Source organism: Etheostoma spectabile, chromosome 2 (assembly GCF_008692095.1).
Source record: "Etheostoma spectabile isolate EspeVRDwgs_2016 chromosome 2, UIUC_Espe_1.0, whole genome shotgun sequence".
Classification (NCBI taxonomy): domain Eukaryota; kingdom Metazoa; phylum Chordata; class Actinopteri; order Perciformes; family Percidae; genus Etheostoma; species Etheostoma spectabile.
Window position 1 is genome coordinate 18,210,944 of NC_045734.1, and position 14,075 is coordinate 18,225,018.

Below are 14,075 nucleotides of genomic sequence, written 5' to 3' on the forward strand. Positions count from 1 at the left end.
CAATGAGAACCTGGCTATCAGCATCCTTTACCCAGCGCAACTGGGCAAGCTCATTTTATTATAGTAATGAGCTCAGGCAACATAAAGTAGGCAGCCGTTCATTTTTACATTCATGACATGTACACAAAGACACACAAAGAACACAAAGAATAAATTTTAGATTTTGTGTGTCAGGGCACCTTCAACAAACATGGGGCTTGCAGTATAACACTCATCCACAAAGGGGCAGCAGACATTTATCTCCAGGTTGTCACTTTCTTTTTTAATATGTCCTTTGAGACTTAGTAATGCTCTTTTTTGACTTCAGGAGCAACTTCCAGAGCTGAACGTCCATTTTCGATCCCAGAGTTTCCACACATCCATGTATGCCTCGTCCTGGTTCCTCACTCTTTTCCTCACCTTCCTCCCTTTGCCTGTCGCCACACGCATCTTTGATATTTTCATGTATGAGGTAGGAAAAAATTGTTTCTAAAGATTTGTTTGGACTGCGTATATTCGGTTTCGTAATCAGTTCTTTCAGCTTACTGAGCACACATAACCAAATCTGTCTGTAGGGCCTAGAGATTATCTTCCGTGTGGGCCTGGCCATCCTGCAGTACAACCAGACTGACCTCATTCAGCTAGACATGGAGGGCATGTCGCAGGTAAGCAGCTCCAGCTTTATGCCACCTGCTGCATAAATGAGTTTTGTGTACAGATTTAACTGCAAGTCAAAGGCTCCACATTCCACTTTCCCTTTTTGCACACAAGCTTCCTGAACTACAAGAATATGTACATGTAACTTGTACTCTAATAAAAAAGTGGCGTTAAACTAATTTAAAACAGAAAGCAGGACACATTGGATTATGGTATAACGTGCTTTTATATCAGTGTTTTATGTGAGATGAAACACTGGCTTACTGTGTTGAAAATCATAATGTGTTTGTTGCTCCTTTTTGTACCTGATTTCTAATTAGAGACAAAATCTGATAAAAAATCGAAGCTTGTACCTGTCAGCAGTCCATTTCTTATTTATTTTCTTCCCTCTTGCTTTTAGGGTAAAAGGGTAGTATAAATTAGGGCTAAAGCTACCTACAGTATAATTATTATTTTCATTATTGAATAAGCAGGTGGATATTCACTTAATTGCATCCGGTTTGTCCATAACGTCTTAGAAAATAGTGAAAACGGCCATTATAATTTACCAAAACCCAAGTTTCAGTTGACCCTTGTTTCAGATGACTCAAAGTCCAAGCTCGCTAGACACTTTATTGTCATAAGTATCAAAGACAGGCAGCAAATTTTGATTGGAAAATGACTCAAATCTATTTATATATAAACCTTATTGTCTGTGAATCTCAGCATATCTGAACCATCATAGTTCCAAAAATGCAGGGCCTCAGCCGCTCTTCTTCACTTCTCTAAAATGGGTCTGCCTGCCTCTGCATTAAATATGAATGAGCATCATTGTCTGTCTTAAGCTCTAATCTTGTGTCTGATTCCCTCCGGCTCTGCTAGCATTTCCAGAAAGTGATCCCCCACCAGTTTGACAGCTGCCCAGACAAGCTGATCCTCAGGGCCTACCAGGTCAAATACAACCCCAAGAGGATGAAGAAGTAAGAGTGCTCATTACTCACGTAACAACTAGTAAGACTGGACAGACAGTAGGATTTGTATTTCTGTCTGCTAATGCTGAGGTTGTTACTTTGAACCATACTCACATCCGGTGTTTCATGTGTGGTTTTGTTTATAGGGGTTTACTGGGGAAGACACACTTTCCTGTTCTATCTTCTTTTGCTTTTTGATTTCTAAGCGATTTATTATTGAAATGGACCACCAATCAACAAACCAAAGCCACCATCATTCTTTAAAAAACGTTTGAATGTTGAGATAACATGCATAATCCTGTGTTGTTGTTGTTTTTTAAAAAAATTATCAGACTGGAGAAAGAATATACCGCAATCAAGAACAAAGAAATGGAGGAACAAATTGAAATCAAGGTATGCCTGCTCAGCTGTGTTTGTATTTTATGTATTTATGCATAATGTAGATATTCCAATTAGCACTTTTACTGTGTTTAAGAAATAAATAAGCAATGTAGCTTTTGTACCTCAACCGCCTTTCTCTTTGTATAGAGGTTACGCACAGAAAACAGGCTGCTGAAGCAGAGAATTGAGACGCTGGAGAAGGTAAGAAATGGGGTTTGATTCCAACTTATCTTAATGCCTAAAAAGGTTTATGCAGCATTATTGACAAAAGACAGCCTGATAGCTCAGTGCAAGACTTTTCATGTTTTGATCAGATCTCATTAAAGGTGACATATTATGCTTTTCCCTATTTTCTGTCATTTCTATAATGTTATAATGTCAGATTTCCATGTTAAAAGTGGACAAATAATGAGGTAAACGTATTTCAGAGAAATCTCCGTGAGCTAAAACGTTTTCAACTGTTTTTTTCTACTCGGCTAGGCGTCACGTAACACTTAGCTGGCCTTCTATGATTGGTCATCTGCTCCATGCAGGAACTACTGTAATGTTTTGTTTTGTAAGCTACTGTAGTGTTAACATTGTTGCATGTAGCTACATGCTAACGCCAAGGGAAACTGTAATCTTCACTGCCAATGTTGTTAAATTCTCCCCAATTTTGGGTTACATTACTGAAGAAACATGTCCTATTGGGTAGTATTTTATTCAGAAGCCTTTATCTGCAATTTCTGGCAGCAGAAAGTGCTGTTCCATTCCATTATAATCCAACCTCCGCCTGCTGCTAACTATTAATATCAACAATTAATTATTAGCTGTAATCTTGGTGGCCAATGTTGGTAATTTCTCCCCAATTTTGGTTCACATTACTGCTAGGGCATGTCCAGCTGTGTAGTATTTGGTCTATAACCCTTTATTGGTGATTCTTCACGGTACAAAGTCCTGATACATACTTCGTTGCAGTCCGTCTCCAGCTGCAACAAGTGAAACACAGCGGAGATTCCAGGAGACTCGGAGATGCGAAAACATGCTGCCCTATCGGAGCAGACTGGGCTTTTTCCAGAGGGGGCTTAAAGAGACAGGCGCTCCTACACAGCGTCTCAGACAGTGCATGAGTGCAGTAACAGTATCCATAGGCAGTATCAGAAAGTGTTTATTGAAGATTAAAGTATGTTGTAGTACAAACACAAAACACAAGTTTGAACCTGAAAATGCTATAGTAGGTCACCTTTAACACTGTAACGAGATTTCCCTTTTGGTTTAGATTTTTGAGCTTATAGTTTTTTCGCCCTCTGCTCCAGCACCCTCTGGTTTTTAATCTCTTCTACTTTCTTTAAACACTTTATTTCTGAGTGATCTCACTCCTGCTTCTGTTTTCTTCACACACTCCTTAAAGATTTATTCCTCAACCTGTGATCCTGTTTCTTTATTGGATTTCCTTTTGGGTTCTGTTGTGGTTTTTTCTCCCTGGTGTCCCACTGTCTTTCACTTTCTCTTCATCTCTTTTTTTTCACCCACTTGTTCCTCTCCTTTGCTGCATTGTAGGAGAGTGCCGCTCTGGCAGACAGACTGATACAGGTACAGTACTGTGAACCACTTTCCCACTGACCTCGCTGTCCTCAGCCCTCTTCCTCCCCCTTCTTCTCTACTGCACTGCTTCTCTCCTTCTCAACAATAACCAGCCAAAAGTGCATGAAAGAATACTGTTGAATATCTGTTCAGTCCATAAGACCGTCCTGTAATCCTAAATGCATGTATTGTTTATTCATTGACAATCTGATTCACTTTAATAAGGTTGTACAGTCCCTGCATGTGGTATGTACAAGTTCATAGTTGTAACTGCCATTTCTATTTTCTATATAAATACACCTTACCAAAATGTTAATTCTGAGAATGTTAATAGACATTCTGGGTAATGTGCTTATTTGCTTTCTTGAGAGTTAGAAAAGAAGACTCTCACGTCTGCATGCTAAATATGAAGCTACCGCGCCTTGATAGCTCCCCTGGTAGAGCGTGTGTCCCAGGTACAGAGGCTCAGTCCTTGCCGTTGGTTTAATTCCAACCTGTGGCCCTTTGCTGCATGCCCTTCACCCTCTCTCCCCCCTTGTCTTAGCTGTCCTATCAACAAAGGCCTAAAATGCCTAAAAAAAGCACCAGGAGATGATTAGCATAAAGACTGGAAACAAGGAGACTCGGCTAGCCTGACTCTGTCCAACAAAATAACAAAGTAACAAAATCCACATACCAGCACCTCTGAAGCTCAGAAATTAACACTTTAGATTGTGTTTGTTTGATTTGTACAAATCAAACAAAAATGTGAAAATTACAAATTGTGGTTTTACAAGCGGTTAACCAAAAGAGATGTAACATGTTTATTAGTAAGTTTTAAAGCTGCTGATAAATAATTTGGCAGACCCTTCCTTTTTTACCTTTGAACAGAGCCAAGTTAGCTGTTTCCAGTCTTTATGCTAATCTAAGCTAACCCGTTGCTGGCTGTACCTTTTGTATTTTAAGGACAGACGTGAGTGGTATCTATCTTCTCAGTAAGCCTTCTACCATAAAGCAAATAGGTGTATTTCCCAAAATTGCTGACTATTTTTTCAAATCTGCTATCTACCATGCAGCAAAGTTTCCCTTAAGCGTAAGAATGTTTTATACCCTAGATGCCAGAATGACCGTTTTCCCTACATTGGTTTACAGCCTGCATTTTAAAGTTTTCAAAGCTGAGCTTGACCCGTTGGCCTGTTGTTCCAGGGTCAGGTGACGAGGGCGCAGGAAGCAGAGGAGAACTACGTGATCAAACGGGAGCTGGCGGTGGTGAGGCAGCAGTGCAGCACAGCCAGCGAGAGCCTTGAGAAAGCACAGGACACCATCAAAGAGCTGAAGCAACAGAAGGTAACCACCAACCCACAATCGTGTTTTCTGAAAAATAGTGTTAAAATCTCATCTTGATCTCGTGAAAACCAATCTCGTATCTCGTCTCGGAAGCTGGGTGTCTCGTCAAACCCCTACGTGTATGGTATACTAGTTTACAGATTGCGTCAAAGCTGGTTGCTTCTTGGGCACCCAGATAGCTCAGTTGGTAGAGCGGGTACCCATATATAGAGGTTTACTCCTCGACGCAGCCGGCCCGGGTTCGAATCCGGCCTGCGGCCCTTTGCTGCATGTCACTCCCCCTCTCTCTCCCCTTTCATAACTTCATCTGTCCTGTCCATTAAAGGCCTAAAAAATGCCCAAAAAAAAAAAGCTGGTTGCTTCTTGACACCCCCTGACATTGAGTATAAGCATTTCACAGGGAAATATTGCACCTTTTACTCCACATCAATTTTTTGACAGCTAGGGTTATAAATTTGCTTTACAAACTAAGATCTTGCATTCAAAACACATCATGTTTTATACAGTTCTTATATAAGTAAAACTAATATACTACTATATATACTACTGCTATAGTTAATCACTCCACCTCGACCAACTACAACAGTAATATAGTACTTGTATATGATTAAGTCAGCAATAGTGATCTAATTTGTTAGTATTAAATAGTATCACACTCAATTTATATGCATTGAATACTTTTAATTTGGATTCTCCAAGTACATTTTGCAAATATTACTTAAATAGATAATTTTTACATTGTAGTACTGTTACTGTTCTGAAAACATGTTTATATTCCCAGGAGACTGAGCAATCTTCTCTGCCTGTATATGGTGCTGTTGGAGGACAAATTAACTGGAAATATAAGACCACATTTTTTTTAATGTGTAAAGAGCACATTATTTTTATAATTACACTAGCAGCTGTTTGTAATGAACATGTTAGGAATACAAAAGAGTTTCAAAATGGCTGTCCCATTTGTTCAACTACCACTTTGCTAACCTAGACAAAAACAAACCCTTCTGGTTTGGACCAGCGGCCTTTACAAATAATTTCCAGTTCAAACTCACACACTCACGTCAGCAACTCTTCTGTGAAAATATCATGCGAGACAAAAATAATACATAATTCTTTTCTCTTTTCAATTATACACACATTCAAATAGAAGGAGGAGCAAGCAAAACATGAATCAAGCAAATCTTACTTTACGAGTCATTGATTTATTATTTAGGTTTTTAAACATGGGATCTTGAGCAGTCTATATGATGTCACAATGACGGGGGATTTTTATTTCACACACCTCCAGATACTCACTGTCCTCTTTGATAACCAACACTGAAAGGCACAAAATGACAAATCAAGACTCTTTTACGCACGCTATGTACTTGCCCAATTTCAAGCTTTTGTAATTTGACTCGTATGGAAATATTTTTCCACTGAGCCCTCTCTGTTTTCCTGTTGCTATTACACCCCTACATTTGTAGTTTCACTCTGATGTGGTGACTTGAAAATGTATAGTAGCTTTCTTTCTATTTTCTGACATTAGTCTGAGTCAGTGGGCCACAGCTGCTGCTTATTACCAACTTCATTTTGTTGATCAGCTATTTTGAAATTTGGGTACAATACAGGCATTTATCAAGTAAAAACATGTCACAGAACAGAAATAAATCTGTTGACGTTGTTAAAAACATTTTGAACATTTTCTATTTAGTTTCTGCATGCAGACAAGCTGCAGACGATCCCGATCAGGGGTTAAAGTGGCATGTCATTATTGTATTGTATTAACTCTTGTTTGCTTTTGTGGCTTCAGCCAAGGAATCAAATTATTGCTGCAGATTTCCCGCCGTCGTCCTCAAATGTAGAATACCTTTTTCCAATGTTATCCTACAGAGAAAAATGGCAAAGAGTACGCAAGGATTCAGGAGTGCAAGACAGTGTGTGAATACTCCATTTGCTGTTAGATTTATCAGCGGAATAGTCAAAAGAAACAGAAAGAGATATAGCAGCAGCTTGTGGTATAATTCACATCCGTTAACACACTGTGGTAAAAAGCTAAACCCCTAGTCATGACTTACTCCATCATATGACAATAACACAAAAACTGTTGAAGGATTTTTATTTAGTATGAGGCCCAACCAAGGTTAGTCGACTCCTCCGTTCAGCTAATATTCCCAGTAGTGAGTAAATATCTTTATAGCAAAACAATCTCAAGACGACTGATTAATAAAGGATCAAAGTTGGCATCAAGCCACACTGCCTTGTTATAAGATATTCCCGTGTAACGCCAGGGATGTTTGTTTCAGTACACAGAGCAGTTTGTGAGCAATCTGCAGACCCAGCTAGAGGAGTCGAGGCTGCGCGAGGCTGAACTGCTAGGAGCGTTGAAAGAAATGCAAGACAAGGTCCTGGACCTTGAGAAGGTGAGCTAAGAGACCCACATTGTACTGTGTGAGAGAGAACTGAGTGTGAAAGATGAGCAAGGACAGCAGGCGTGTGCAACTGTGCATGTGGTGAAGATTGCCTCACTGTGAACTAAGCTGGTAAAGTGTTGAAGTTATTCCAAAAAAAGCCATGGCCTATTTGACATTTCAAGCTTTCAGTTTTACTTCATAAGGTGTTAAGACACAACACTGCTTCCTCCTGATGATGATTTTACTGTAACATAAGAATGGAAGCTAGAAAAAGCAAATATTTCTGTGGCAGTGTTTGCTTTTACAATTTCCGGTTTCAAACCAGCGGCTCTATGGGTGTCAATGTTTGTCTGTTGGTTTGTCAGTTGGTCGGTACACCACCTTGGTGCAAACTTAAATTCTCAACAACTAATGTCTATTCAGACATTAACTGTTCCCACAGAGTGAAGCCTACTGACTTTGGTGATTTACCTGTAGTGCCATCAACCAGTTGACATTTGTAGGTTTTGAGTGAAAGGTCTTTTGGACTATTTGATGGATTGCCATGGAATTTGTTCAAGACATTGATGTCTCCCTCAGGATGAATTGTAATGAATTTGTTGACCCCTTAACATTTCATCTTGACATCACCAGTTAAAATGATTAATTTTGTTTATGACCAAATACCTGTAAAGTAAATGCCAATCCCATCACCCTCAGCTGTACTTTGTATTTAGTGCTAATTAGTAATATTAGCATGCTAGCACGCTACCTTAAGATGATCAAACATAGCACCGTTAGCATGGCTGTAGACTAGTTAGTCTATTTTAAACTGTAAAATGTACATGTTTATTATCCAGAGAAGCACTTGCCTGCCTGACGAGAACAACATGGCAGCTCTGCAGGAGGAGGTGAAGCAGATGAAGCTGAGGGAGCTGGAAACGCTGCGCTCATTCAGAGAGATGCAGGACACCGTCACTGAGCTCAACCAGCGCTGGCAGGTAACGCACAACTTGAACTTGAACAACTGCTGCTGTTTCTCTAGAAACTACTTGTGTGTGTATGTTCATGTGCCCGTCTGTGCAGTGGCAGGGCAGTAACACCTGCGTTACTCTGTGTTCCTGCAGCATCATATGTCCCGTGGCAGCAGCACAGGTGGTGGGGGAGGCCACTGGAAAGAGTCCCCAAAGAAGAATGCCATGAACGAGCTGCAGGACAAACTGATGACGGTCAGACTAAGGGAGGCCCAGGCTCAGGCTGAGCTCCGAGAGGTCAAACTCAAAGCCCTGCAGCTGGAGAGCCAGGTTAGACGGACTGTCCTGTCACTCAGTTATAGATGGGTATACACTCACCTAAAGTATTATTAGGAACACCTGTTCAATTTGTCATTAATGCAGTTATCTAATCAACCAATCACATGGCAGTTGCTTCAATGCATTTAGGGGTGTGGTCCTGATCAAGACAATCTCCTGAACTCCACACTTTAGGCCCCTTAGTGCCAATTGGACATTGTTTAAATGCCACGGCCTACCTGAGCATTGTTTCTGACCATGTCCATCCCTTTATGGCCACCATGTACAACCATTAGCCACCATTTCAAATTGGTTTCTTGAACATGACAATGAGTTCACTGTACTAAAATGGCCCCCACAGTCACCAGATCTCAACCCAATAGAGCATCGTTGGGATGTGGTGGAACGGGAGCTTCGTGCCCTGGATGTGCATCCCACAAATCTCCATCAACTGCAAGATGCTATCCTATCAATATGGGCCAACATTTCTAAAGAATGCTTTCAGCACCTAGTTGAATCAATGCCACGTAGAATTAAGACAGTTCTGGCGAAAGGGGGTCAAACACAGTATTATCATGGTGTTCCTAATAATCCTATAGGTGAGTGTATATGATTGATGATTTTTTCCATTATTTTTGTGTCATGCACACAAAGTGCCCAGCCCTCATGAGTTTCTAAGACACTAAAATTTCAGTTGCAGTTTTCCAACATTTTATTACATTCCACAGAATTATAGGTCATTTTACCGCTACTTCCTTAAAAAAGTATTCTGTCTTCTCTCCAAAGCTTGGCAAATAAAATCTGCTACAAAAAAAGGTTCCTTTCTTGAAGCACAACTAAGATATTTTTCATAATCAACCAGCCAGTAAACATTATCATGAATGGTGGCTGGGTTAGGTCACCTGGTAGAGTAGGCGCACACATATAGAGGTTTACTCTTCCGCCGGTTTCGACTCCAACCTGTGGCCCTTTGCTGCATGTCATTCCCCTTCTCTCTCCCCCTTCATGTCTTCATCTGTCCTGTGGAATTAAAGGCTTAAATGCCCCAAAAATATCTTTATTAAAAAAAAATTAAAAATCATCATAAATGGAGGTCATTTTAGTAAAGTACATCCCTTATGTCCTCATAAACAGTACAACTAGCTCACATAATAAACAAAGTCTGTCCTTATCTGTGATTAAACTTGCTGCTCTCAAGGGCTAATTGCAAGGTTCCTGAGTGTAACTGTGCACCTGTTATACCTGCATATATACACCCCGTTGTTTCAAGCATTTAGTAGGAACAGTGATGATAAAAGTTGATTGTAAGTCTTTTAACAGCATTAGCTGATTCCAGCTTCACTGTATCTCTGTAATTTGAATACTTTACAGGACATTTTTTTACTATTTTCTTACATTTCACAGACTAAATGATTCATTGATAAATCAGGAACAAAACCAACCATGATGGAAATAATAATTTCTCTCCTCACCCTGTCCCATTTGACTTCCTTCCACTCTAGAACCAGATCCACAGCAAGCTGATTGGTCGCAACGATCAGGAACGCTCGGCCCTGCAGGACCGGCTCCAGATGCTGGCTAATCAGAACAAAGCTCTCCAGGCCCAGCTCAACGAGATGAAAAGGAAGCAGGCCGAGTCTGACTGCAAGGTCTGGATGGAGAGAAATGGAAAAGGAGTTAGCAGGAGGAGAAAAATAACAGGGAGAAAGGTGTATTAATGTGAAGAGCAACATTTTCCTGGTCCAGCTTAATGAAATATATAAGATATGAGAGTAGAGTAAGAGTAGTGAGACGCTAATAACTGGATGGCAAAAAAAAAAACATGAATAATAACAAAACAGAGATGAAAAGCATGTTAAGAGGCAGGAAACAATAGAGAGGGGAAATAAAAAGTGAGGACTAATTAGACTTTGTAGAACAGAAATATAAAATATTTCCAGAAAGATGAATGAGAAGTTAGTCTGAGATGGAGGACAGAGCAGGACGTAGATGGGTGGGAGTGAGACATGATGCATTGTCAATATCCATCACTGTAATCTGGTAAATCCTTGTCATCCCCATCCCCAAGCTCAATCAAGAAATCTTCTCTCTCCCCTCATACATGTAGAGTAAAGAGGAGGTGATGGCAGTGAGACTGAGGGAAGCAGACAGCATGGCAGCCATGGCTGAACTCAGGCAGAAGATCGCTGATCTCGAGATACAGGTGTGTGTGTGTGTGTGTGTGTGTGTGTGTGTGTGTGTGTGTGTGTCTGGTCTGTGTCTGTGTCTGTGTCTGTGTGTGTCTGTGTGTGTCTGTGTCAATACAGAAGCTGTGACTTTAACCTTCAGTGTGTAAATTGTGTTTTTCAGAAGGAGGAAGGTCTGATCCAGGGCCAGTTGAATCACTCAGACTCTAGACAGTACATTAACGAGCTCCGGGATCAAATCACTGAGCTCAAGAACGAGGTTGGACACACACACACACGGCACTGTTTAGTGGATTTTATTTTATAAGACATAACACAATAAACCTGTTCCACTTAGCATTAAAAGATAAATATTACGTCCACATGAACTCTGATACTTGTATTAAAAACAAAAGATACCACTGTAACAACACTTTGTTGCATCATCTTTACTTCTGCAACACAGGAAGCGGTCATGATGAATATACAACAATTTTTATAATCAATTATTTTAAAATGCTATATTCCAGGGAGCCCTCTAGCTCACCTGGTAGAGTGCGCGCCCCATGTTGGCTCAGTCAATGCCAACGGTCTCTCTCTCTCTCTCTCTCTCTCTCTCTCTCTCTCTCTCTCTCTCTCTCTTCCCTTCTCTCCTTCTCCCCCATACCCTGTCTCCCTTCAGCTGTTCTAAATAAAGGGAAAAGCCCTAAAAAATGTCTTTAAAAACAATGCTATATTCCCCAATTCCAGCTCCTCAAATGTGAGCATTTGCTGCTTAACATTGTTTGGTATGTTCGTAAATTTAATATGGAACACAAAACAAGCCATTTGAAGACATGACATAGGGCTCTGGGAACCTGTGATGGCAATTTTTCACAATTTTCTGATATGTTTTAGGCCAAATGTTTAATCAAGAAAGTAATTAATCTTTCGTTGCAGCCAGCTGTTTTCTTGTTGGGAAGGGTGGTTGTTTTGTCATGCCTTTTATGCACTCAACATGGAGGCTGTGTGCAGCACATTGATCTAAGAAAGATGTTGATGTTATTAGGGATGATGTATCTGTAAATTGATGAACACATCAGCGTCAGTCGGTCACTGTGGCTAGGTAGCTAGCTAGCTATGTAGGAATATGACATCCCCATTCTTAATCCCACCTACCTTTTAATTGGCCAACCGTTAAAAGGCACAACACCAGACCTGTAAAATCCTATCTTCTATATTTCAGAGATTCAAAGGTCTGGAACTAGGTTTGTGCCTCAAAGCATTTCCAGATTGTTGTGAAATCTGACTCAGTGACAGATGAGTTAAAATGTAATTATAATATATATGAATATGATTTTTTTAGGGTTACAACAATACAGCTAACTAACGCACATTAAATAATTATAATGTTCACTATATGATTTTGTTGACTAGGGACTTCTGCTTCACAATGGCGTGCAGAATTCAGACACACACAGTGCGTGTACATACACATATATATCCTGCAGCCTTGCAAACCTCCACAGACAAATCTTGTAATACATGCAGCCTCACAACAGACACTTCCACCCACATACACTCACTCAGTTGCTTTCATGTCTTACTTGTAAAAGGAGACCACTGCTCTGTCCCCAACAACTGTATTCTCATAATTGGGTTCACTGTAAACATTAATTCCCAAAGATGAATCAGTTTCAATAGAATAAGTGTGTGATATTCAGAAAGTTATTGTTTTTTTCACAGCTGTGCAACGTTTTGTACACAGTTCTTCAGTCACTCTGTCGCTGTCGGTTTAAAACCACGGTTCTTGGAGACTCAGAGTTTTCACCTGACATTCACTCTGGGTTTGTTCATTCAGAGAGTCTCAGTGCGTGACTAGGAGGGAAGTGTTTAAACTTTGAAATGAGGGGGTGTGCTGAGACTGCCCTGCCCTTTACTGCTCCTCTCTTGTCTTTTACTCCCCCCACCTTTTTTTATCAAAGCAGTGGTTTTGATGAGACCGAAACTTGCGTGAGCACAGATGTGGAAGCAGTGAACCATTTAGAAAAATCTCAGTGTAGTCCTCAAAGCGATCATCTTATGATTGAGTCATGTTGACAGTGATGATACATGATGATAGGTTCAGATGATTTTACACACATTTATACATGTTATTCAGGATGAATCAGCTTGACATGAATTTAGCAGTTTTGCAAAGGCAGCACATTTTGATATTATTTAACCTGTTTGTATTGTAGAAGCAAACTGATAGAAGATGACTTATGTTCTTGATTTTGCTGTAGCTTGAAGAGCAGTCAGACACCGTCAAAATATTTCCATTGGTTAACCACTGGTCCCCCCCCCCCCAGCCCTACAGCTAGCCTGAGAGTGTATGATAGGGGGAAACAAAAACCTCTGAGATTTGTCATGAGTCACTGTGGCACATGCAAGGTTAACATGCAAACGGCATGCATGTGTAGATAAACTGTGGCGGTAGCTCTTCTGCCAGGCAGAACAACCACTGTAATCTGAAAGCTGGACAGCAGTGATGGAGTGAAAAGATGCATCCTTTTTTTTTTTCTTCACTTTTTCATTCGTACAATTTTATAATCTAGTTCTCACCACATGACAGGTGAGAGATCTCTTGTGCTCAGATTTAGCTGTAAAGACCCTACTGCTCTATTTGCATAACCTAAAATGGTAAGCAAAATTAGATCAGTGGGCTTTTTTTTCACACCCACAACCTGTTCAAAACAACTCCCACACCATTTTATGCTTTTGCAAAGGCTCACCTAAATTAAACATAATTTATAGACTTATTCACTCTCTTCTCTCTCTCTCTCTCTCTCTCTCTCTCTCTCTCTCTCTCCTCTCTCTCTCTCTCTCTCTCTCTCTCTCTCTCTCTAATATATATAATATATATATTATATATATATAATATAGTATATTATAATATATATATATACCTTATATATAATATATTATATATATATTATATATATACACCTGTGTGTGTGTGTGTGTGTGGTGTGTGTGTGTGTGGTGTATATCTGTGTAGTATCCTGGATCCATGAAATAACTGGCCTTTAAATAAAATTGAGCTGTCCTCTAGGGAATTTACATACAGATGTGAATAGTTAGTTTTATTATTCCTTATATTTTAAGGAAGACATTCTTATGCAATACATTATTCATTCACAAAGAAAATTGTGTCCTTAAAGTTGGATTCCCTGAATTAAGGCATTAAGATCAATTTTAAAAGATTTTTTTTTAATTCCTCTTTTTAATCAACTTTAGCATGGGTGTGTAAAACATAGTGTAAAACTATATATATATATATATATATATATATATATATATATATATATATATATTTATTTCACTTATGATGTTTAGAAACTCAGCTGAGAACTTTTTGTTGACTTTCAAAAC

The 14,075-nt window shown here is 39.7% G+C and overlaps 1 protein-coding gene across 2 annotated transcripts in view; it reads left to right on the forward strand.

Moving 5' to 3' along the window:
- The window catches only part of evi5l (ecotropic viral integration site 5 like), a 39,653-nt gene that overhangs the window by 20,106 nt on the left and 5,472 nt on the right, over nt 1-14,075 (forward strand). Inside the window, exons 7-19 of one of the 2 annotated variants that reach the window (XM_032543693.1) lie at nt 308-451; nt 555-644; nt 1,498-1,595; nt 1,919-1,979; nt 2,115-2,168; nt 3,507-3,539; nt 4,716-4,856; nt 7,139-7,255; nt 8,086-8,226; nt 8,353-8,529; nt 10,020-10,166; nt 10,625-10,720; nt 10,867-10,962. In XM_032543693.1, the coding sequence (XP_032399584.1) occupies nt 308-451; nt 555-644; nt 1,498-1,595; nt 1,919-1,979; nt 2,115-2,168; nt 3,507-3,539; nt 4,716-4,856; nt 7,139-7,255; nt 8,086-8,226; nt 8,353-8,529; nt 10,020-10,166; nt 10,625-10,720; nt 10,867-10,962 (1,395 nt within the window). The remainder of the gene's footprint in view (nt 1-307; nt 452-554; nt 645-1,497; nt 1,596-1,918; nt 1,980-2,114; nt 2,169-3,506; nt 3,540-4,715; nt 4,857-7,138; nt 7,256-8,085; nt 8,227-8,352; nt 8,530-10,019; nt 10,167-10,624; nt 10,721-10,866; nt 10,963-14,075) is intronic. The other variant, XM_032543703.1, reaches the window with a different exon arrangement.